We start from the raw sequence: 26,795 nt of genomic DNA, 5'->3' as shown, positions 1-26,795 counted from the left end.
AAACATGGGGCTACGTGGATTGGATTGGGAAATTACTGTAGCTTCAGAATCAAACGGTAAACTGTCCAAATATGCTATATAAACTTTGGATCATGGTGTCACATTTCGCAATATTATGTTTAAATGATAAAACACCACCCACCCACGTCGGGCCACGACGTGCATCTTATGCAACTCCAACTTTTGTCTTGTTTTTAAATTTCACAAATGTATTATCTGAATTTGCACAAATTACGGCTACAGACAGTGCATGCATGCAGGGCTACATTACACTGTACGCCTCAGATTTTCACTGAGTTAAGAGAACAATTGAATCACCTAATGAATAAGCATAAATGACTAACATTAAATCCTTTATGGTCAGGTTCTTACACCTTAACTTTTCACACACTTCTCCCCCCATGATGCAGGACAATCAAACAATTATTGTTCAATGGAGAAAGCTGGAGAGGAAACCTCAGCATCATCATCCTCCACGGGCAGCTCAACTTTCCCCCTGCACAAATGGATCCGTTCTGACAACTAAAGGCAACCACGGCACCGAGGCATCCACTTCCACAGCACTATGGTTAAAGCAGACCCAAACCAACTCCGCCGTCAAACCACTCACGTGTTTGGTTCTTTGGGAGACGTAAAAAGTTGTAAATAAGGCAGCACATTTTGATAGATAGGTATTTTGTATTATTATCGTTAATATTTATAGGGAGCTTTTGGGTCTGCATGGTAGCCTATAATACCATCGGCTAGGTTACCTGCTACTCTATACGTTCACTGGAGCGGAAGCAATCCACCAGCATGTTGAAGTTACAATCCTTATGATCACCACACGCGGCCCATGCGCTTCACCTCACTTCTGAGTACCGTGGCCCCCTCCACCTCACCACCGCCCAACGCCGGACCCCCCCAGCTCCGTCCACTCCTCGTCCGCCGGCGGCCATGCTCCTTCAGGCCGTGCTGCTGCTGCTGCACTGCGTGGCCCGGCTCACGCTAGGCCAGTACGAGCTGTGCAAGTCCCTGGTGAGCACGGACGAGGGCTCGGTCTGGGAGCACTACGCCTGTCAGCCGAAAGCCGCGTCCATGAAAGACTACATGCGGATCAAAGTGGATCCGCCGGGGATCACCTGCGGAGACCCTCCCGAGAGGTTCTGCACGCTGGTGAGCAATTTTACACACTCGATTTCACTGCAGAACTGATTTTGAGAAAGTTCATTCATATAGGCTATATGGTGTAGGGCCGGCCTATATAATATAATATAATATAATATATTACTAGGCCCTGTAAGGCTATCAACTTTACTTAACTATATAATAAAGTGCCATTCATTGCATTATTCTTATTCTTCTTATTCTTATTGTTGCTGTTGTTATTTTAATATCATCATCAAAAATCACATGACCTTAAATGTGACAGAGTATGAACGATCCATATTAGGCTTTTATTATACAACATGATGAAGTTTATCATGTTGCCTATATGGATAAGAACAACATTACCTATACAACATGATGAAGTTTATCATGTTGCCTATATGGATAAGAACAACATTACCTCATAGAGAGGTTCTTACTGCTTAGTCTCATGGTCCAAACAGGGACCTCACCACACTGCATGGTGAAATGACCCCCCCTGGGAGAGGTCCGGAGGTGTTGTTTATACACTGGTATGGAATTGGCAGACTCATCATCCGGTTTGATTGGGTTTTCTAGAGGATTTCAAATTACATCTGATAAAGGGCAAAATGGATAGAGGGCAAAAGGGTGGAGAACTGCACAGGAGTATCTGATCTTTATGCACGATTTAATGCATACGCCCATAGGCTATAGTTACCATTTTGGGTATAGGTTTAAGAAAGAGGGACTATAATATCACTGTAATTAAAAAAGGTCTGCAATTAAAGATCTCTTAATGCTCCTTTTCCCAAAGTTTTTTTATTTTTATTTTTTTTACTGGAGGGTGCTATAGTCTAGAAGAGTGGACTTGTTGTTAGTGACACAACCAGGCTGATAATGTTTGATAGTCTGTTTGATAGTCTATAGCTCTGGGTGTAGTTTGTATTCTTAATGGCTTGTTTATTTTATCCAAGTAATTAAAGTGTCTGCCTGTCTGGTAGTTGTTGGAGCTGTGGTGTGAGGAAAGACTGTTAACGTGTTCAGTATTTATTCGCAGTTACTGCATACATGTATGTTATCTGTGAATAATATTTACAAACTCCCGTTTGTACACACGTTTGTATGCATGCATGCACGCACGCATGCGCGCGCACACACACACACACACACACACACACACACACAAGCAGAGAGAGACTGTATATACACAGTCGTATACGCGGAGAGATGCCTCCCATCCTTCTTCTCATTGAGACTAATAACAGTGGCAGGAGTCATTTGACATCAGGAGGAGCGGATATTGTGCTCCTTGGATACCTAATGGTTAATGATTTGTTTAATGCAGAAGTAGCGGAAACCACTGACGTCTTGAGAAAGCCTCTCCAATGACTAATGACTCTTTAGAGGAGAGAAGGATGGATGGAGGGAGGCAAAGAGGGAGAAGTGAGGAGAGACACTTGCTGCCATAACATATTGACGTCTGCCCTCTAATGGCACTGGCCTGGAAAGTTCTACAACTATGTTTCTGAGCAAGCAATGATGAAATATTGATGGGGTCCTTAATGGGCTTCCTTGCAAGGGCTTTGCCAGTGACGCCATGTCCGTATAGGCTCCCAGAATGTTCTCGTATGGTGGAGAGAGAGAGAGAGAGAGAGAGAGAGAGAGAGAGAGACGGTGGATCAGGAAACAACGGTGGTCTTAGCTTAGTCAGCACTTCCACATCGGGATCAGGATCATTACAGTATTTTTCTGTTCTGGTTCACTTCACGTGCACCCAAGGTTGTGTGGGGATTGAACCAGGAAACGTGTGGACCAGCTGGAACGGCTGGTGAGATTGTTGTGAGACCGCAGGTCATTAATAGATTTGAGTCATGCTGCTTTGCTGCTCGGGGAGATCACAGAATCAGAAAGTATGGGTTCAATTGGGATTTCATATTTCACGAGTCAAGAACCACACCATTGAGAACAGTTACGTTTCTCCCCTTTCATCCGTCAAGTATAATATTAGTTGAATAGCTTTGTGAGTAGATAATTGCACAATTATATTACCGTCGGATTCTAATAGGCTATATACAAAAAAAGAACTAAAACCTAACCCTTTATATAATTACTATAAAATAGTAGTATATAGTATAATAGTAGTATAAAATACTATTATTTCTTTTTTTTAATCAAATATTACAACAATGTTCTGTAGGGAGTCAAATCATTATAACAATTATTTGGTGTAATATTAAATTCCCTTGTAAATACTGTAGGATTATACTTCACCATGGAGTGTTGTAAGGAATTCAGCCATGCACTGTATCTCTTCCTCCCTTTCTCTTCTATCTTGGACCCTCTCTAACTCAGTATCAGTTGAGGTTATTTGGTATACAATATACATATCATTTATTTTCTGAAAAGCAGCATTTATTTCCCCTCCTCCTCTCACCTGCCGGATTTGGCAGCTTTACAGAAAAGCCGGTTTCGTATCTAATTGGGCGTACATTTACATTCACTCATTCAGCAATCCCACAAGTCAAGGGAAAGTGCAGGGCACCGAAAAAAGACTGCATTACCCAATGCGCAGAGCTGCTCATCCTTAATAAGTCTTGAGACACACTGCAGAAGGTGCTGAATATCTTCCCCCTTCTCTCGCCCAATAACTGTTCTGCTACAGTAGGTTCCTAAGAAAACGCTGGGCAGATTCGACATTTTGCCGTTTTTGATGTCGATACACGTCTTTCCCTGCTTTGCGTTGGTTTAGTCCATTAAGGCCGGGAACGCATATGAATGTGTCGCTTTAGCTAACCACTTTAACCATTATCTTATACTTTAGCTGTTGAAAAATAGCAGATCTACAAGCTCATAGCACGGGAAAAACGTGAAAATGCTAATCTTTGAATATACAGTATATTCTTTCACAGCGAACATTGTAACTCAAATCTTTGCTTCTGTTCCTGGAACAAAATAGTTTGACATGGGGGTCGCCAGCCAAATACATATTTGGGGCTCCTTGACATGAAATATAGTTTGAGAACCACTGGTATAGAAACATGAGGATTTTCTGAAAACTATCACGATTTCACAAGGCATTTTATAGAACCTGTTCTCGGGTCTTAATGAGTTAGGTTGGTCCCTCTGTCCCCTCAGGGATCAATTTTGTATTCTCTATTTATCTCTCTTGTTCCTGGGGAATGCATGCAGCAGTCCTTCTCTTCCGCCAAACAGGCCAGCATGTTGGCTTATTTCAACATGACAGCACCCTACGCTCTACTTTGAGGACGACGCTATACTGTTTCTAGTTGCTCTGTATTAGGAGGAGCCTCAGTAGCTGGTTAGTGGCTTCTCTGAAGTGCAGCTACATGGTCCCAGCTAGCTCTGGGGGAGATGGAGAATGAGAGAGAGTGCGGGTGTGCGTGCGTGTGCGTGCGTGTGCGTGCATGCGTGCGTGCATGCATGCATGCGTGTTTGTTGCGGACAGGGGTGGCTAATGATGAGGGAGAGGTGAGGAGGATCCCAGCTTAGCTAAGCAGAAAGATGAAATCAGACCAGTGTTGCTTAGTAGTATACACACGCAAGCACGCACGCACGCACGCACATGCACACAGTCTGCATACGAGAATGCCGCATTCAAAAAGACCTTGGTCTATTGTTGTTCGTGTCAGTTGTTTTTGGTTTTGAACCAAAACCTTCAATCACCAACTCCCTTGGGTCGAGGTTAAGGAGTAGTCCTGTGGATATTGGCTGCAGGCAGGTGTACAGTACATGTGCAGAAATGCACCGTATGGAGAAAAAAGCGACATTCACATGGAAGAGTGCCATGTGTTAACAGTAACACACAGTACTGTATGTGTACCAAAATGTATAAAGTAAGACAAAATCACATCCTCCCGCTCCACAACAGATCTGCCCAGTTTAGACGGTAGAAATCAGCCAGCTCTAAAAATAGACATGAGAGAGGAGAGGAGAGGGAAAGAGGAGAGGGAGAGAGGAGAGATAGAGACAGAGAGAGAGAGAGAGAGAGAGAGAGAGAGAGAGGGGAGCCGCGCAGCAGCGGAAGAGGAGCTTGCTGGAAGGAGAGAAAGATGGCAGCTGGTAGCTGTGAATCAGTGGATGAATGCATGCTTCCCAGACTGGGCCTGTGTTCATGCTGCCTATACTGACCTGCCTTGCCCTGCCCGGCCCTGCCAGGCTTGCCCAGCCTGCCCTCCCCCAGTAGCGGGGCTATAGCCTAGGCAACGGACATCAAGGGCCATCCACGCCTCAGTGGTGGCCCTTCCATGCACCTCCCTGGAGGTGAAAGCTAGCCAGGTATCCAGTATCCTAATAATAACACACCCTTGGAGGTGAATTTAGGCACAGCGTGAGCATAGGGAAGGGAGCGCAGGGCATAATTAACGAAGAGAGTGCAGAGAGAATGTGAGCAAGAGAAAGAGCTACAGTGTACACAGAGTAGCGAAAAAAGCTCAGTGCTAATATATACATTTTGCAGGGACGTGCAGAGAGTGTTATAGTAGGCAGGGGCACTTTTGGACAAAAATTGTGAAAATAGCATGATCTACAAGCTCACAACCCATCATGCTGCAACGCATTGAGAGCTTGTTGATCAGCTAATTCCGGGATTTCGGAACAAATTAGTTCAACGCAAAATGCTGCATGCGTGCGTTCAAGTTCAGGAGACTATGGAAAAAAGCAATTCTCCCAAATGCTGCCTTAATTCCGGCATGGCATGCAAAGGAGTGGCATATGCATTTCTTTCACCATAAGTAAATGCTGCTTTCGTGGTCTTGTTGTTTTACAGACGGGTAAAAGGGCAGCGGCCGAAGCCCCCTTTGATGTCTACATTATGTGTGCACGTGCACCTGCCCATTTGTAACTCTGAGAGTTAAATGAACACTCAGGATTTGCCAGTGTGCGTCAGTGTGGGAACGACAGAGAAGGCGGGGGGGGGGGGGAGCAATGATATCATAGCTTGTTTTCTTCGTGGGTAGGGAGCTTTAAGACAAGGCATGAACAGTAGGACAGTTGTAAGTGAGACTTATCCATGGACCGAGGTGATACTAAGTAGGATTGGCCACAACACTACTACAGCCTCAGGTGAACTCACGTGACAGCCAAGTCACCTCCCTGGATGACAGCTGTCACCTCAGGCTCTCAGGGCCTGGCATGCATTGCATGGACAATATACAAACTATAGCGTCACAGCCAAATCAAACCCCAAACTGATTCATCGCTCGTTGATTCATATACAGCAGACCTGCGGCTTGGCACTTGGCTGAAACATTTCAAGACTCACTCGTCAGGGTCGGTATGGTGTGTGTGTGTGGGCCTCACCCGTCTCTTGTAGCATCACTTGCACAAGAGACGATTTAAGTGGACTGTGTGCGTGTGTGCGTGCATACTGTATGCATGAGTGTACACATACTGTACAGTACGAAATGTAGAACTATACTTGTCCATAATTATACGAGCATCTGTGGGAGACAGTGAGAGAGAGAGAGAGAGAGAGAGAGAGTGTGTCTGTGTGCATACATTTCGCCATTTTTCAGAGCCCCGACATTCACAATACTTTGTTTATGGTGTAATAGGGAAGCCGTTTGGTGTGCTATAATAATATCAATGTATGTCGCTCCCTATAGTAGCGCCACATACTGTATACAGTATTACTGTATACAGTATAATGTGTCATGCCCTTACTGGTAATCTGAGCATCGTCCAGATCCTTCTGTACTGTCCTGTAGCAGTAGATATGCATTACATAATATACTGTACCAGTGTTGATTTTGACAGCAACATTTTGATTTTATAGTTTTAGTCATGGTCTTTTGAATAGTTTCCATTTAGTTTTAGTCACCTACTGTAGAGTGTTTTAGTGTTAGTCTAGTTTTAGCCGACCAAATATCATAAGATATCATAAGCCATATAGTTTTAGTCGACAAAATCAACACTGTACTGTACGCTAGCGTGCTTTTCAACAGACTTTTAGACATACTGGATAGAGGGAGGAACGCACTAGTATTGTGAAGGCGTGTGCGTGCGTGCGTGTGCATGTACACAGTACAATATATGTACAAAGACTTGGACACATACAGTTCTATATATACTTCTAAAGCATTTTTAGGTCTGATGATGTGGAATAGTCAATTGATCGTCACTTCACAGCACTGCCATGTGGTCAAATACTGTATATAAAAGGATGTTAAAAGGAGGGGGGCTCATTTAGCAGGAGTTTTGCCCACTCTGCAGTTGCAGCGTCATCCCATTTAGGACGGGATCGCCATCTGTGTCGCTTTAGCGTTTAACCACTTCAACCATTATTGTAAACTTTAGCTGTTGAAAAATAGCAGATCTACAAGATTCAAAAGAATAATAATAATACTGACCTATCGATACTGTATATTGGCCGGCGTTATGTAATGGCAGCAGGATAATTTATATATTTAACTATAAACTTTATTGGTAAATAAATGATGTGTAAAATTACGTCAGTGCACTGAACAGTACTTAATTTGAAATGAATTATAAATAAAATAATAAACAAAACGCAAATAGAAGAATTTCTAAATGGCTATACAAGCATATTTCTATGCATTATGTTTTGTAAAGAGAAACACAACCGATATACAACGATATATCGTTGCTAGGCCCGATTGATTGGTCGGGCTCCAAGTAAAAATGTTACAGTATTATTATTAATATGTATAATGTCCCACAGAGTGTATATTAATAGACATCTCCAGTGTGATGGTAAAACTTCAACAAAAGATTAACGTTTTAAGTGAAAAAGCAATATCCCTTCCTTTCCCCCTCTGTCGCCTTTTTTTTAACAGGAGGGTCATTTCATTTGATGCTTCTTCAAAGATAAATTGTGTTCTCCGACGGTGTGTGTGTACTTTTATTCCCCTTTCTGGCAATACAGCCTCAAAACGTCTAGTTGAAGTGGAAAGAGAATGAACAGATTACAGAGGGTCAGCTGAGTGATGATTGTAGGACAATATTTGAGACGCGACCATTACAGTTGGAAAGAGATCAAAAGAAAGTGAAAGGAACACAATATGCAGAATACGAGGAGATTTGCTGATAATTCATTCAGAACTTCAGCTCGCAAAGTGATACTGTGAAACTGATTTCTGACCATTTGTCGGACAGATTAAAGGCTTCACTCCACTGGCCGTGTTTCGTCCAGATTTTGAATTTAATTTTGCACAGATAACATGACAATGTACCTCTCCATAACTTGAGCATGTGAGAAGGCTTTTGTCTTTGAGGATCTTTCTTTAAACAGTGTTTAAAATTACATTGTCTTCACTCATGTCACAGAGAGAAGAACCAGGATTTCTCAGACACTGAGGAAGACCCTTTTAACCACTTAAGAAGAAACAAAATAGCTTGTAAATTGTGCTATTTTAGAAGAAACTAAATCTATTTGGGGAATGTTCTCTGCATATAATGAAAACAACCTTAAAACTATAACAATCAAACAAACAAACAAAAGAACGCCATCGTCGCACATTGGCGGTGGTGTTTGTTGCAGCCATGGCGTTGTTGTAGTGCCGCCATGACGGCGCCTGTCGTTGTGGAGACAAAGATCCCAGCGAGGATAATTGCTAGAGAGGGGCTTAGTGCTGTGGGCCACCTGCCGTAGCAGTTGGACAGGATCTGTTCAGCACGTGTGTGTTTGCGTGCGCATGTGCGAGTGCGTGCATGTGTGTGTGTGTCTGTACACTGACCTAAATATGTGAGACCGGGCATACGTAGACGTGACAGAAGACAGAGTGCTGAGTACTGTACAGTTCAGGAGGAGGCGGGGTGGGGTGTAAATAAATAGTATGATGCCGCAAGATAGCATACCCTACCATATTGTCTATCACTGAACTACTCATCCTGAGGCCTCAGAGAGGTCATATTAGACTTAATGGTGAGAATCATGCTGCGTTTATAGCCCCCAATCCAACGACGGAGGAATAATTGCACAAAGTGAAAGAAAACGTGCAAATTCCATAATACTTCGAGATCGCACACACGCACGCACGCACAATAGATACATACACACGGAATCACACACGCTCTATGGGAGCAATACTGTATCTAGGACAATGTGAATCATTTCCAATAGGATTTGTGGAGGCCGGAGGTCGGCCCTGCATGGAACAACGGTGTACTACTAATCCTGTCCCTTGTGTGTGTGTGTGTGTGTGTGCGGAGTGAACGTGTGGCTGGCTGGGTCTCTGAGGTCAAAGGTCAGAGGTGCAGCTGCACTAATGGAGGAGACACCGAGTGAGCGGCAGGTCTTCTAATTTAGACCACTGGTTTCCCAAACAGTGGGTCGGAACCCATTTGTGGGTCGCGGGACGCATTGTTATGGGTCCCCTTGGATTTTGTTTCACCACATTTGGTTTTTATAGTTAGGATGTTATATCAAAACATTTTCCCAAAAAGGCAAAACGTTTCATGAATTACATACAAAATTCAAAGATTTTTTTCCTGGCGTAATTTCATGAAGAAATAAAAGAAAAATCGAAGAAATTAGAACAAATATTTGTGAAAATAGCCGATCGGCTTGTTCTAGACGAGCAGCTTCTGGACTAACTACTTAAACCCCATACGTCGTTGAGTGCCTCAGGGCTCTGTCCTTGGGACTTTTCTGTTTTCCCGCTATATACGTTAAATAGCCGATCGACTGCGATCTGCTATTTTCCAGCTATACTGTTGCGTTCACCCGGGCAGGTGAAACGATGCGGTCTACCATTCATTGTCAATGGAACTCCCCCTCCACCCGCACTTTGAAGTGGAGGGACTGACTTGTGCTTTGAACTGACCGGCTCTTGAACTTGAACTCTCTGCACTTTATACTTATTATTTATTCACTATTCATTGCACTTCATTGCACCTTTTGCACCTTTCCTAATGTTGTAACTGTACTCTGCTGTCCTGGCAATAAAGACTTCTGGTTCTGATTCTGAATGGAAGCCAGCGACGTGAATCTATACGACGCAGCGTGAAGCTGCCGCAAATTATGCTGTGATGCGTTTTTTTTGCATCGTTTTACGCACCATTAGTGTTTCCCAGAATACGGATGCTTGGGTTTAAGTGGTTAAAACCCATTTAGGACTGAGACCAGATACTACAAAGTTTTCTGTTTCTATGTCAGTGGTTCTCAAACTATTTCATGTCAAGGGCCCCAATAATGATATGTAAGTGGCCCGCTGACCCCCATTGTTCCAGGGACCACGCCCCAGAAGCAAAGATTTGAGTTAAAGCAAAAGCAAAATGTTTGAGCTTGAAGATTTGCTATGTTCGCAGTTCGTCATACAACAAATGATATATGGTCTTAAGTGGTTAACACGCATTCTCTGCATCCGACTGTCTTATCCACATGAGTCTCCGTTAGCATTTCCCAGTGGAAGTTGTTTACACAGTACTGTAAGTGTTGTATATTATCGCCATAAGTTGTTTGCTCTGACAGTCAGTGGAAGTCACATGGCAGAGATAATTGGGTTCTCAGACAGGGTGGTCACATCTGCCTGGTGGGGGGTGGAGTGGAGTGGGGTTGGGATAGGGTTATCAGTTGTTGTTTGCAGTGTTGATTTTCACAGCAAATTTAGATTTTAGCTGTAGTCGTAGTCTCTTGAATAGTTGTCATTTAGTTTTTTAGTCACATTTTAGTCACCTGGAATGTTTTTGTGTCTAGTTTTAGTCGACTAAATCTACAGTTGATTTAGCCGACTAAAATGTATTTTACGGTATGTATACTTGATGCGGTCGTAGTGATTGATTTCACAATGCGACGCGTTGTGAGCTTGTATTTTCAGCATGCAACCAAGTGTAAAATGACATGGATCTCTTGTCCACTAGTCCACATTTTAGTCTAGTTTTTATTTATTTGTTTATTATTTATTTGTCATAATAGCTTAGTTTTCATTTAGTTTCCATTTCGTTTCAGTGTCAGTGGAAAAAAAGGTAGTTTTAGTCATAGTTTTAGCTGGTTGTTTGGGACAAAGACATTGTATAGGTTTAGCGTGTTCTGTCTTCCCACGCACTGTCATCAGTACTATAGTATACAGTAGCGCCTCCATCGGTGCTACTGTATACCCTAACCTCAGCACGGCGCAGCGTCTGCTTATGTTTGGAGTTTTCCCACCCTGCGGTGTCACCATAAATCAGATGATTTATAAGCTTAGCCTCCCAGGATTGTAACTTTTGCTTTTGTTATCAGGCCACTGGAGTGGTTTTGACTGACTGCTCACTTTCCCCATGATACACTCCAATGACTTTTTATTCAAAAGGCAGAAATGCCTGCACACATATACTGCTTCTTGGCAATAAAGATGAGAAAGTGAAAGGTCCCAACGAAGGTATGAGATATGATCTATGCCAGCAAAAGGCATCAATATTATGCACTACTGCTTTAGTGTTAGCCTACACTACAAGAAGTTTAAAGGACCCTGCAGGTCTTTCATTATGACAAGGATAACTTCCATAACATTATGAATGACTGAGACCCTTAGGCATTAAAGTGTTTAGGTGTTAAATATAAACGTACTGGTTGTGGTTCTGAAAAATAGTATCCCACATTTTGTCTGTGTATGTATGGCATACAATTCAATAAAATAGTATAGCTCTATGTAATGAAAATTGATTGCACAATGCATTGACCTGTCAAAGAGCTTAAAGGCCATGCTAATGCATTTAGAACAGTATGCAGTATATCCCTTGTTTTAATTACATTTTGTACATTGATGATTAAGTTAATATAAAATATTTAAAGGGGCACGGTGGCACAGTCGTTAGTGCTGTCGCCTCACAGCTAGAAAGTCCAGGGTTCGATTCCCGCTGGGGACACTGTGGGCTCCTGTGGGTGCTCCTCCACTTCATCAATGCCCATACCCGAGGCGGGGTTGGCGAAAGGGCCTTTCTGTGTGGAGCTTGTATGTTCTCCCTGTGTCCCCTAGGGTAGGCACCCTCACAAAAAACATGCAGTAATCCTGGTCTCTAAACTACCTCCCCCGGGGCGACTGATGGAGGGGAAAGGAACTGATTGGAATAACGTGTTCCTTCCACGTGCTACGTCCAACCAGGGAAACTCCCCCTGTCAGGTGTAAAGGAGCAACTTGGACACTCATGCAGGAAGCATGAGTTCAAGTCCGTTGCTCTCCCCAGGTTGGCGGAGGGTGTGTAGAGCCCAGAATCACATAATTGACACAGGGGTGAAAAATGGGTTAAAAAAATCATGGGATAAAAATAAATAAAAACTACTCTCTGAAGAACATATACTGAGAACGAATGTAAGTGGGGGAGCTTATAGCTTTATTTAAAATACAAAATATAAACGTTATACGTCTTTGCAAGTATATTTAAAGCTCAAGGAACTGGGAAGTAGATCTCACCATAAGAGTATAAACATGTGGGGGAGATTTCATATTATTGTCGGGCATAGCATGGCCATTTGGATTCATTTATCTTGAGCTGTGTAGAGTAATTTCTTGCCTTTTCTGGAACTTTGAGAACTGTACACACCGTGCGATGCCGAGCCATGAGGCCCATAGCATAGGAGCCAATCTCCTGTTTCTGTAGCGTGAGGCAGCTTACTACAACTACACCCCCTGGACATGACGCTAGTACGGTATGTCGCAGTATCACTGGGTCCCAATCTGCACAGCCTTCTGTATGACCCGGCCGGGGATCGACCCCTGGCCTCCCAGTCCCAGGGCGGACACGCTAACCACAAGTCCACTGAGCTGGTGAAAAAAAATGAAGTCTGCTGGTGGTTAACTCCTTGTGTGTTTATTCTAACAGACTGTCTTTCAACTGGCTGATAAGTAGTCACACCCAATTAGCTCCAACTTGTTTTGTGTGAATAACGTTATTTTGTCCAATCTTTATGGTACAAAATAACATATACAATTGGGGGGGGGGGGGGGGGGGGGGTTGTATTTGGAATCTGTCTCCCTAATGACTCGGTAGTGTTTCTGGCTTTGACCTGAAAGTCAAAAGTCATATTTCTCACATAAGCAAGCAGGCAGGCTCCATTAGCTCAGTGGTAAACATGTTAGCACTTTAACAGGAGATCCGGCTTCAAAATGGGGGTAGAACAGGAGAGTTACATACTGTAGTACAGCTTTAAAATACACCTGCAGATTTTCTTTTTTTTTTAAACTGAAGGATTGGTTCCTTTGTGGGACAGGTGTCAGGAGACATCAGATTTGATTCATGTTGATTCCATATCTGGGGCAGAGGAAGATTAACAAAACAAAAAGTCATCCAGGGTTGGAAGGGGTAAAGTGGGGTTAGTTAGAGTGAGTGCTGCTATGCAAAGGTTGGCATGGAAATGATAAAAGTACATTTGATCTTTAGAAGTTTTGAATAGGCAGAGGAAGGATTCTTGATTTCTCTGAAAGTTGTATGGAGAGACCTAACAATTCTGGATGTTGACAAGAATGATCTAAAACAGCTCTGGAAGTATTGACCTGTTTCCAATGACCCATAAGTCTTTGCGTTTTGTGTGTGCATAACTTCCTCTTGCTGTGTTGCAAGATTTTGCGAGAGAAACAAGTGGCCAGGTTCTTTGAAAACAAGCACAAAGGAAAATATCAGATCTACAAGCTCACATCGTTATTTAAAAAAATGTTGAGAATAAATTGAATTATTGATTATCTATATAATTATTATTATATTATCTATAGAGGAGTGTGAAGGAAAATACAGGCAATTCTTTGCGGGAGGTGGAAAACAGCCCCAATCGCTCTGTGTGTGTTACGTCAGTGGTAAATGAGAATTTGGAACCAAATGGAGTCTGTAACTCTGAGAGTGTACAAATGGAACCAAATCGACCCTAACATTTGGCTCCATTTGTACACTCTCAGTTAAATTAACATTGATTTTACAATATAAATTGGGGGTCCCAGAGATAGAAATGCCATTAAATGGTGGTCCGTAGACTAATGCATGTCAACCTGGGGGTGCTTGAAATTAAACGGGTTGAGAATCTCTGCTAGAGCCGTAAAAATCTTCTCTAATGGGGGTCCCAGGATATCTTTTCAAATGGGGGTTCACAGGCTAATTAGTGTCAATTTGGGGGTCCTTGACATGAAAAGGTTTGGGAACCACTGTGGGTTAATGTTTATGTTAGGTTACTTTTGCCATAAACATGACTGAACCACAAGTCCTTTGTTACAACTTGAATTGTGTTCTTTGTCATTCCTGTCATTACGAACATCCCCGCTGATCTCTCACTGCTCTGTGTCCCCCTCCGTCTTAACAGGAGAACCCGTACCTGTGCAGTGACGAATGTGACGCCTCGAACCCGGACCTGGCCCATCCCCCCCAGAACATGCAGGATCGCGAACGCAGCGGTCTACTCACCTACTGGCAGACGGTCACGTGGCGACGCTACCCCGAGCCCCTTTTGGCCAACATCTCCCTGGCCTGGAACAAAAGCCTGGAGCTCACGGAGGACATCCAGATCACCTTCGAATACGGCCGTCCCACTCACATGGTGCTGGACAAGTCCATGGACCACGGGCGCTCTTGGCAGCCCTACCAGTACTTCGCCGACGACTGTCAGGACGCCTTCGCCATGCCGCCCCGGCGCGTCCAGGACCTGACGCCCGCCAACCTCACGCGGGTCCTCTGCACCGAGCAGTACTCGAAGTGGGTGGGCTCCAAGAACGACAAGAACGTGAAGTTCGAGGTGCGTGCGCGTTTCGCCGTGTTCGCCGGGCCTCGGCTGCAGAACATGGACAGCCTGTACACTCGCATGGAGAGCATGAAGGGCCTGAGGGACTTCTTCACCTTCACCAACCTGAGGCTGAGGCTTCTCAAGCCGGCCCTCGGAGGCACCTATGTCCAGAGAGACAACCTCCTCAAGTACTTCTACGCCATCTCCAACATCGAGGTACCCGCAAGGTGAGGGATCTTGACTCTTCTTTGTTGAGGGGCGCTGCTAGCTCCTCCTATGTCCAGCTTTGTCCTACACAAACAACACAATTTTAGTCATTAGTCATAGTGTAAACACAAACAATGCGTACACAAACATTGATATGATGTGTAGGAGGCTTTCAACTCTCAACTGTCAGTAAGACGTTGACGACGATGATTAGAGTGCCCCTCACTTCACACAGGTGTGATATGTTTAGTTTACAATGAATCATTTGAAAAAAAGGAGAGGTCGCACAACAAAAACTAATGCTTGCAATTGATTCAGAATCATGAATAACCGCACACACCAATAGTAGGCTAGTTGCTAGTTGCTACAATGAATAACTTATCAATTACACAATAATAATTTACTTAATGTGCCAGCATCAAATGTAAAACCTGAAATTGTAAACATTATGTCTTTTTTGCCATTTTATTTTGTATAGACTACACATTCCAATGACTTTTTTATATTGTTAAAGACGGTAAAGCTACATGGGAGGCAGCTGAAACACAATTTCCAAAGGGATTAGATAGAGACAGCAGTGGGGATCATCTCATAACATTACCACATATTGCTCTGCCTTAAATTGATAATAATTACGTGTCAAATATTCCTGCACTCTCCTCTACCACCTACAGTATCCCAAACATTGAAACTCATCACTTTTGGATAGATTTTCAGTTGGCTAAATGAGAATTTATTCACCAGGCAAATTTCTGTCTGAGCTCACTTTGAATTTGGTACCTTTTCAGTGAAAAAGGTAATACCTTGTCATGTTTGATTGGCAGAATACATGAGCAAGGGACACAAAGTCTTGATTATACTATTGTACGGCAGTGAATAATTAAATTGTCTTTCTTTCTTTCTTGCAAATCTGTGGAATGAATAATTACTCCACAAAACATATTTGACTCTTTTCATTCAGCTGTTCTGAAAGATTACTTATACTGTATACAGTATGTTGTTGAAATTCACTTCTCCACGTTTTGACGATTTAGCTGTACATGATTACGCTCACACACGCACTCGCACACACACACACACGCACACACACACACACACACACACACACACACACACACACACACACACACACACACACACACACACACACACGCTCATATCCAGCCTAATCCGAGGTCACTCACAATGACCCTATCTCTCGCCATGGATCCTACGTTTGCTGTCATTGGCCGGTGAGCGCAATGATTAACGACACAAGCAGACAGCCTCGGTGGTCTAACGTTAACTGCGCTCCACATTGTGCGTCGGGGAGCTGGGAACCCTTACATGGCAACTTTGTGACAGTGAGGGATGGTCCGGCCGTCACGCGGCCTGCTTAGCATCAACAAGCCATCTCTCCTACCTTTCAGAATTGTTATTCCAATCAATACGACAGGGTGACATTTGAATGGTATTTAACACCCTCGTTGGGTTTGCGTATACGTGCGTGTGTGTGTGTGTTTATTTGTGTGTGTGTGTGTGTGTGTGTGTGTGCGTGTGTGTGCGTGTGTGGGCACGTGCGTGCACACATGTGTGCGTGCATGTGTGTGCATGCGTTTGTGCTTTCAGTGTGTGTGTGCGTCGGGGTTGGGGGTTGGGGAAAGTGAAAACATGTAAGCGGTTCAGAGGTGTAAGTTGATGTGGGCGTCTGCCTGTGGATAGGGGGGGGGGTGTTTGATGAGGTCCTGAGTGTATGCTGACACAGCACACAACATGCGCCCGTGCAATAACACACACACACAGACTTGCACGCGCAAGACTGTGTGTGTGTGTGTGTGTGTGTGTGTGTGTGTGTGTGTGTGTGCACGCACGCACCCACACGCGTGTGTACACACACGCGCACGCATGCACACACACACACACACACACACACACACAGATCTCTCTGGCACTGGGGATAGGACCTGGAGGTATTGATCACAGGAACTTTTCAGGCTCAGCACGGAATGAGAGGGAGGGAGAGGTGGAGAGAGAGAAAGTGGGGAAGAGATAGATAGAGACAGAGCGAGAGAGCGAGAAAGAGAGAGAGATGGTGGAGATGAAATTGTTCACAGCTACGCTATAGAACAAACCTCCAAAATCCAATAACTTTAATGATCGTCAGGATACATGTTTGTCTTTATTGCGTCGTTCAGTAATCACAACAACATCACAACAGTTTGATCATTTCACTTGAAAGCACAGTTGCGCTACTCTACAGCCTACAATACTCCACTAAGCCGTCATGAGCGTTATAACTTTCAGATGCATACACTAACACTTGCGTCATGTTTTTCGTCTCTTTGTCTCTTTCCCATCCTGAAAGCTGTGCGGTGGTGACAGTATCTTCATGTGTTGGATTCGGTATCAGAGGGCCTAAATATAGCCTTGTTTGGAGATGACTGAGGCCAGTCCATCTTCCTCCCCTGCTGCCCACACCTCCCGTAACATAATCACTAATCAATAAGTTATTCTGGGCGGCCAGCAGGGGTATTGGGTGATGGTGGAGGTGGGGGGTCCTCGGCAGTACAGTACAATCATGTGTGTCTGATGCTTACGGCTGCAAAATTGATTTTTGGAGGGCCAGACGATTAGTCAATGTTCCCTGGACAAAAGGCTAAGCTATTTCATCTCATCTCATCTGCCCTTAGTAACATACTGGGATTTTCCAATGCTTAAAATTTGAATAATGAATATTCCGCTCCACTGGCGCTCCGGCGGGTATACGGCACAGTAAAATGTTTTTTTATATGATCAAGACCGAGAGGCTGAGTGTACTGCAGGTCACCACGGTAATGAGATAGGCTGCCCGGTATCGATGGGAAGAGGCTCCTTGTCACTTCCTGGCTGTATTGTATGTCCCCAGGCCCTGCAGCGACGCATGGCTCTCTGGCTGAACCCAGTTAAAAGTAATGATTATTAGTTAACTAAACATTGGCGCGAGTTGATTCCGGACGCCGGACCGAAGAACAAGCTCCGTTCGTTTTAAACCAACACAGAGATGGGCCCTCTTTGTGCTGCGTGTGTCTGACCTGACGCAGCACTGTCAGAATGACTTGGCTGTGCGATAAAGAGCTGGCGCAGGTATGCGGGAAGCCAGGTACTCAGGGCCCAATAGTGCTGTTTTATCAATAAATACGTAACGTGAGAGGCCATTAAGTGCAAACGCAGGCAAGTGATGTTTGACAGGAGGAGGGTGGTAAATTTAGATCTGTGGACGTGCTGAAATCACTCAGCAAACTGGATCGCACACACAGGTCATGTAGGGTGGAGGACGGTGAGAGGTGTAGAGATGTAAAGGACTTCTCAAAGAAGAGGTGATCGAAGCAAGGTCAAATGCAATAGGGTCGATATAATGGTATTATAGTGTATGATTCAGCACTCGCTCATCACTCGCCATGCACTCGTTGCAAAGTTCTACCAAGGTTAACCGTAATGAGCTACTGTATACGGACCGAAAATATGAACTCAAGCCAGAGCCTCTATAGGCTTAGTTTGCACTCATTTGATGTGATATAGCCCACTCATACTGACCGCAGGGTAGGATTTGCAGGGATGGATGGGGGGAGTTGCGGGTAATCGATGCCTCTGCTTCTGATATGCCCCTCTGGCCATACTGTATTATGTTTTATCCCTACTTCTGGTCAGACTGAAATACACGTACAGTTTGTATTGTTTTCTTCGCTATGCCGTATACAAAGACGTATATGCTATAGGGCTTGAGTGGTTAAGAAAATGTCGCCAGGGAACCAGTATCCCTCACAGCACAGGTCATGAGAAAGCCATTGCCTATATCATTAAAGAAAGAGTTGCAATACTTCAACTGTAGGCCATCACAAATCAGATTGAGCAGGAAGCTTCAGCCGTACAGTAAGTGGTCATCTCAGATTCAGCCTCGTTCCATCTTCCTTGATCTCCTTACCGTTGGTCTGCATTTGTCATCCCTGAGAACGTTGCATGGAACGCAGAGCAGCGGGTCACGGCCTGCCTGCTGTCTCCATTGACGCAAAATCAGAATCTGTACGAGTCTGAATCTATAACCCTGACAATGTAAAAATGTACCAGTAAGACTCTTGCTTTTACACGCTCAGGGTTAGACGAACACTCTGGGTTTTTGCAGTGTGGATTAGGAGCGGGGGTCATGGATCGAGGCTTTCTAATGAAATAAGCGGCAGGTCGTAGAGCGGGTCTTTATAATGGAATAAACGCTACGGCTGTAAGCTCAGGAAGAGCCACCTAAGTGGATTACGGCCAAGATGGAGGGAAGGAGACGGAGTGGGGCGAGGAAGATGAAGATGAAGCTTGCATTAGTCTTCGTCCGGAGTGGTAATGACTAACATCAGATCCTTTTACTGCCTTCAACTGCACCTTCTTATCTGATTGGCTGCATGGCAGGTGGGGTGTAGAGTTTAGAACGTCTGTTATGAGTTAGCTGTGTGAAAGGATGAAGATTCCTGAACACAGACAGACAGACAGACAGACAGACAGGGGGCGGGGCAGCTAAAATCAATATCAATTATGTAAATACTGAGTGGAGCAACTTAAAAACTGTCCGGGGTGTTCACATAAGCCTGAGTAGACGATAAAATGACCAAAAGTTTGATGGGAGATTAATCGGCCGATATTGGCCTTAAACCGATATATCTGTAATCGGTATCGGTATAAAATAATATAACGGTTTTAGCAGAAAACCCTAAACCCTTATTTTATAATAATTATGCTGGAAAATGAATTTGGAAAAAAGCCTGAAAAAGCCTTTTGTAATGATGAAGGCTGCAAATTATATCCATGTTTTCTGGGGAAGCTTTCAAAAGAGTCAACAAGAAACCTTTTTAAATGAAAATACTACATTCAAGCTGTTTGTGTTGGGATATGGGTCAACATTTCATTAACGGTGCATCCCTAGTTTTGGAATAAAGAGGCATTGCTGTTTTTATTAGAGTTTATAAGCCTTTTTTCAGAATGCCCCAAATTATTATATTTTCTTCATAATGAGATCATATCGACATCGGTATATATAGTTATCGGCCATAACAGCAATTCATTATATCAGATATCGATATCGGCCAAAATGTCTCATCGGTACATCCCTGGAAATATCCCATTAAGGTGTGAAAACAAACGGTGACAGAGAGTTGGGAACCAGACTGATGCTGGAGAAGTGTTTGGAACGCAGATATATATTTTATGTCCTGAACATTTGTTTTGCAATATTTCAAACTGTTAAATATACGCTTAATTTGAAAAGGGTTGTGGAAGTTTATTAAAGCAAAAACTATGCAGCAATGGAAGCCATTGCGCTGCGTGAGTGGGAAACAGGCACGCACACACACGCACAAGGAAAAGCGAATGCACAGCCCTGGGCTTTGCGCACACACGCACACACACACACACACACACACACACACACACACAGACACTGCAAAAGTAGTTTGGAAAGTTAACGTGGGCTGTTGATGTCGGAAGTGGTGGAAGTCAACATGTGAAAGTGGTAATATGTGAGTGGTAGTATGGTTTTTGTGTCAGCCAGAGTCAGACCTGTTACATAATGTATTGCTAATCCGACTGTGAAAAGGGTGATAAAAATTCACAGGAAACAATTACAGCTCAGTAGAGCAGAGACCTCTGCCAAGGCAGCACAAAATGTGCTCTGAAATTGGTCAATATTTTACTCGTACAAAGACAAACAACGACTTAACAGCCAGCAGTTAAGTTGGTGAGGAAAATATGGCATAACTGGCAGAAGTAATGTTTTGCCTTTTTTCATTTGGATTCAACGTGTCTTCTAGTTATCATAATCTAAGAATGAATCTTTCATTTTTAACATTAGTTTACATCACTCACTATGCTTACAATGTGTGTGGACTAACTGTATACACTAAAAGATCCATAAAAGTTAGTTAAAGCTTTACTGATGTGTTCAGTACAATATACAGTAGCAAACTGATTTGCTAATGATGCTTGTGATTTCTAATGATTTTGCCAAACTATAATTTTAAAACAAACAGGAGCCATTTTGACATGAAGGGTAGGGTGAACATAGGTGTTGATACTACCAATGATACTAAGGTTCCGTTCCATTCAGGTCAAACAGAGTCAGGGTGCTGCTCACTGGAAACACTGCTATTCTACTGTAGGTAACATGCATAACACAACACATATATGGACCCTATCCATGGCATAATAGGCATCTAGCAGATCGGTCTTATCGGGAATAACTTGCAAATTCCGTCGATCAGAGTAAACGCGTGAACAGGGTAAATTATCAAGCAGGCGCTGCTGAGAAAACAAATAGTTTACTATAGTTATACTATAGGCTAACGACTGTCCTACTGACACAAACACGCAACATGAGGAAGGAATTAAGGCACTGCAGCAACTCAGACAGTGTCAGGTCATAGCCCAGGGGTTCAACACAGTAAGGCTTAAGTATACACATGGTACAGAGGCAAGCCCTTCAACTGACCAATGTCACACAGCCAGCAATAATAGGTTCATAGTATCACGTGGAGCACTCAGATAAAGTGGTCCAAAGATTAAAGGTCTACATTTAAGGACAACGCACAACATCTCTCTCTCTCTCTGTAAACAACGTACTGTACCATACACTGTAACATCTATTTCAAATAAACATACAGCAACTCTAGCATCGATCTAAATATGCACCACAAACAGGAAGTGCAGACTCAGAGATATATAAGTAGGCCTTAAGTGCGCGCCACAGACTCGGAGGAGGGGAGTGTCCAGACTGCGGTGAAGAAAGAGCACTGGTGATTACATTTACTGTACTTAAGTACAATTTTTGAGGTACTACTTAATTTGAGTATTTCCAATGTTCAGTACTTTTACTTCTACTCCACTACATTTCGCTACAATAATTTGAAAACTTTAGTTAATAGTTACTTTGCAGATTTTGATTACAAAACATACATTAACCATTTCAGTCGTATATATTTCGCCTATTTAAAAATAGCCAATCAACCAATTGTAGATCGGCTATTTTCATATACATTTTGAAAACTTGAAACGGGACATTCTGTATAATGAGTACTTTTAACTTTTGGTACTTTAAGCACATTTTGATATCAATACTTTTGTACTTTTTTACTCAAGTACATTTTGAATTCCGGACGTTTACTTGTAATGGAGTACTTCTATATTGCAGTATTGGTACTTTTACTTAACCCACAGAGTGCCAAGAACACGGGATTCCGTTTTAATCTCCACAACTGTGCCAGAACGTAAAAATCTGTCTTTCTTTAATTTCATTTAATCCAGCAATTCAAAATCATATTTATTGTTTCTTTGACATGCACGCATCCAAATGAGATAATCTGGTGTCTTTAGGATCTTGAAAACAAGCTAAGCTAGCTCACAGAGTATTAAAAGGATAGAGACTGAACCGGAGCGACCCCCCCCCCCCCCCCCCGCTATTCATTTCAGTGGAAGTTGCTCAGTGGCGTTTTGAAGCACCCGAAAGAACGGTCTACTTTTGGTGACCAAAATGTGGAAGTGCAAATGAGCTCTCAATGTTAAAGCCCAGTTGCACGTCATAACTCCACGGGTCCGCCTGCAGTCCCCACTCTTACCACTAGGGCAGAGCACCTCAACGTTGGAGAGCCTCACTGGGTGCTTGGCTCTACACCACATGGTTAGTCAGGGAGCCTTTCTTCTGGCACTCATGGCGCCACGTTCTGGCCTGGGGTGGTAGCACACAGTGTGTTGTAAGTAAAAAAAATGTAGTGCTTTTTCCACTACTGGGAAAGAGTCTGCAGACCATAGACACACCCTTACAGTATATGTCTAAATGACTTACAAGATCTGAATGATACAGAAGTCTGCTACTGTATGACAGGAAAATGAAGCCTGAATGACGATGACAGAAAGAAAAAGAGTGAGGAATCTCTCTGGTCCGTATAGGAGGCTTTGCCTTTTCTCCTCCACTGGAGAATGAAGACAGATTCATACTTTGTCGTGGGACAGCGTCACACATACCAAAAACAGCCGATCTATACAGGATCACAACACGCCGCAGCCGTGGCACTTTGTGAGCTTGTAGATCGACTATTCTTGCCACGCGATGCTGTGGTGAAAACCAAATGCTCCTTCAAATGCTCCTTCTCACTCCGCCCTCTCTCCCCCTCGAAATGCCAGTCTTCTTGATTATCAATGTAGTGTGACTTTGACTTTGGAAACTGTCACACCAGTCCTGAATTATGCCAAAGTTTTCTTTTTGTGTCCTTTGCTGAGTGAAGGTGAGAGGATGGGAGGTGCGTACGCCCGGATCAGGAGGAGAGGGAGAGAAAGAGAGAGAGAGGCAGATGATGGATTAACTTCTAGTTTCATGGGACCGGCTGGGGTGTGTGATTTTGTGATGAATGATGTTAGGTGGGATGCTCTGTAAATATTATTCTACAGTTCACACATGCTGCCACAGAGCAGAGCCTAACAGTATGTCTCTCTTATTCCGTTTAGGACTGATGCCTATTCTAAAAAAAATCTTCTAAATCCTAAACGTTTTCTGAAAAACCTATACATTTATGTTTCTGTCAGTCTATGTCTATGTCAACCATTTTCATGTCAAGGACCCCCAGAATTATCTATATTTGGCCACGGACCCAAAGGGGGGGCCACAGAAGCAAAGATTTGAGTTCAAAACGTTCGCTCTGAAAGAATATATATTCAAAGATTTGGACCACATTTTCACGCTTTAAAAAAAATAGCAGATCAGTGCCGTGCTATGAACTTGTAGATCTGCTATTTTTCAATAGCTAAAGTATAACATAATGCTTGGAACACCAAAAGGGGTTCCCGTGCTGAATGGGTTATTCCCCCCCATCCCCTGATGAAAAGCACTCCAGTCATTGTTGTGGTTCTCTTTCATTATGAGCCTCTTTTCAGTTGAATCGTGGTATCTTTTCTCTCATGAATAAAATATGTTGATAGAGCTTGATAAGACATCACAAGAGCGTGTTAACCACTATTCCAAAGTTTTCCGAAATAGCAGATCTGCAAGCTTTTCAACGTGTCACACTGCGACGTGCTGTGAGCTTACGTTTTAGAACGTTTGTGAAAATCTTTGAGAGTTTGTTTTAAAAAATATATATATATATATCTTTTAAAATCCACACGAATGGATGAAAACGGCGTCCTGTCTCAATCATAATCATGTGTCCCCGCCCTCCTACGACTTACGCAGACTCCGCCCCTCCAGAGTAATTCTGCTTTGGAGGTGGCCAGACTCGGAAACGGATCACTTTTTAAATCATTCATGAGACACTCGTCGGAAAAGAAAGGCATGCAGAAAGCTAAGGTACTGCAATGAGGAATGTGTCATTGTTTTTGCTCTCATACGCAGTGATTTATGACACAATGGATGTAACTGATTTGATAATCACTGTATTTCCCCCCAGAGGAGAAGAAAGCTAAAGTCAGCACATTTTTGCTTCTTTCTTTTATACTCCTTTCTTCGCCCTTTCACAGATGTATTTGTGTTTCTTCTCCCCCCATCTTACCGTAGGATTCTTTCACTCTCCTCCACCCAACTCACTTCCCTGTCCCATAAATAGCCTTTTAAATTCATAAATACAATAAAGAATTCTTCCTGGTGGTTGCCGGCACTGAGCCTCACCCATCCAGCATCTGGCAAGAAGGGAATCTCTTGAAGCTTTAAAGCTGAAATGCATGCTGGGAATTGAAAGCGGAGCGAACATGAGGTGTGGAGGGAGGGGTGTCCTTGGAAAGATGGTTTTTGTTCTCTGTCAGCTACATTAATTAGCATAACATTATTACAGATTCGGCGAGTTCAAACGTTGTGCACGTGAAGCTTCACCACGGGCCTGTCATTGTCATCTCTAACATGTAGACATAAGACAGGTCTGCATGAAGAACTCGTCAACAGGAGAGGGAGGGAGGGGCGGACACACAAACCTCTCCATGAGAACATTCAGAGCTATACGGCTTTGTTTTGTTTTCTATGGAGTTGTGAATGACAGAGAACGTCATTTTACATTTTACACCATGATTGTTGGTCGCGTGCAGAGTAGAGCAGGAGGTCCAAATGATTTGATCATGTAGACATGCATCAGTCCTCTGGTGGGCTGGCCATTCAAATGCATTTGAGAGAACTACGAGTTTTGTTGATAGTGGTAAATTGTGTGTATAGCACACACAATTATGTGTTACAAAAAAACCTAAACTTCACTCATATTTTGAGGGTGAACAGCTACAGTTTAATGTTACCTGCTCTGTTAAAGCCAACAGCGCTTGTTTAAGCCAATGTAACCATGTTAACTTGTTTTACGAGCATATTGCTGTTGTTTATTATTGCTTAAAACATCTTAGCTTTTAAAAGTGCACCATAAAATGTCTGTTCTGCTGCAACTCCATTGCGCTTTAGTGTTTTTCTGCTGACTTCCGGGAACTGAAGTGGTCGCAAGTCTTCCTGGAGTCCACACAAAAACAGATGATTGAAATTTAAAACAGACAAGATCTAGTTATCAGCTAAAACATTGAAGTCGCTCTGAAAGTAGTAGAGTAGTAGACTATCATATAATGAATGTTGTGGTTGAGCTCAGAGCTCATGTAAACATCTCTCTCACACTCACTGTATAGGTATTTTGTGTAGTAAAGCCCCTAGTCCGCTTGCTAATTGTCTTTCTAACAGTGCTATTGCTTTTAAACTCTTCACCATGCTACTCCTCTCATCGGCTCTCCTCTGCTCTCCTCTCCTCTCCTGGCCTGGGGTAGCTCTCTGCATGCTATGACTAATGATGTTCTTTCAGTCTCAAGGTTTTGGGAGATAATTATATTAACCCCTGTCCCCTAGCTGATCCCAGCTCAGCTTTTCTTCCCTAGGCAAACTCCCCTCTGTGGCCTCCATGGAATTATACACAAACACGCACACATGGGGCTACAGGCGGACACACACACACACACGCACACGTGCACGTGCACACACATACACACACGGTTGCACACCGCCGTGCATGCACATGGTTGCTTGCAAGTGTGCAGTGCACGTGACTGTGGGAATGTGGGTGAATGGGTTGGAATATTTTGTATGTTTATATTTAAGAGAGCGAGAGGGAGAGAGTATAAATTGTGTAATTATATGTGTGTGAGGGTGAGGTAGTATGTGTATGACTATTATGAGCCTCCAGGTTTGTAAATTCATGATACAAAACCTTTACACATTTCGAGGCTCCATCTGAGCACAGTTAAAGTTTCATCTCCTGAAGGGAAACTTCACCCATTTTTAACCTAAATCCCATTGTTCTGATGTGAGGAGATTATAATAGGCTCGTGTATAGGGGAAAATACCATTTGTCTTCTATGTACATATTATATAAAATTGTGTTGAAGTTTAAACCTTTTCATAGATTTATAGATAAGACTTGTTTGACAGCCCTGCTGTGTTGGATTCATGTAAAACAGTGGTTTTCAACCTTTTTCATTATCAAGGCCCATTCTTTTTGGGGGAATTTGAGCCACGGACCACTAATGAGACCCAAAACTAAAGAATGTTGTCATTGAATAAGATCTAAGAACAATTCCATGCTGTATTGATGTCGGTATACCATTAGGAGAGATAACAGGCAAAACATTGAGCTAATGAATAACAATTCTTCTACATTCTCTTAATTGTGTATATAGACCCTTACGGGTCCATTTGGTTTAATTTTACACTCTCAAGAGTTTTAACCATTTAATCGCACCTCCAACAAATCTTTGGCTTTACAAAGTGATGTCATGTGGCAGCCAAGTCTATAGACTTTTTATGTTTGCTTCAAGCTAT

At 43.2% G+C, this 26,795-nt stretch overlaps 1 protein-coding gene across 1 annotated transcript in view; it reads left to right on the top strand.

Annotated features, from left to right (window-relative positions):
- Nucleotides 1–936: 936 nt before the first annotated feature.
- Nucleotides 937–26,795, top strand: part of ntng2b (netrin g2b) — a gene marked incomplete at both ends in the record, with an annotated part of 68,953 nt that continues 43,094 nt past the window's right edge. The window contains 2 exons of the mRNA XM_080755648.1: nt 937–1,155; nt 14,357–15,000. Coding sequence (XP_080611774.1) covers nt 937–1,155; nt 14,357–15,000 — 863 coding nt within the window. The remainder of the gene's footprint in view (nt 1,156–14,356; nt 15,001–26,795) is intronic.

The sequence above is a fragment of the Protomyctophum bolini genome (assembly GCF_963924005.1).
Source record: "Protomyctophum bolini genome assembly, chromosome: 22".
NCBI classification, from domain to species: domain Eukaryota; kingdom Metazoa; phylum Chordata; class Actinopteri; order Myctophiformes; family Myctophidae; genus Protomyctophum; species Protomyctophum bolini.
The sequence above is the reverse complement of the archived record's forward strand: the minus strand, read 5'-3'. Positions and strand labels throughout refer to the sequence as shown.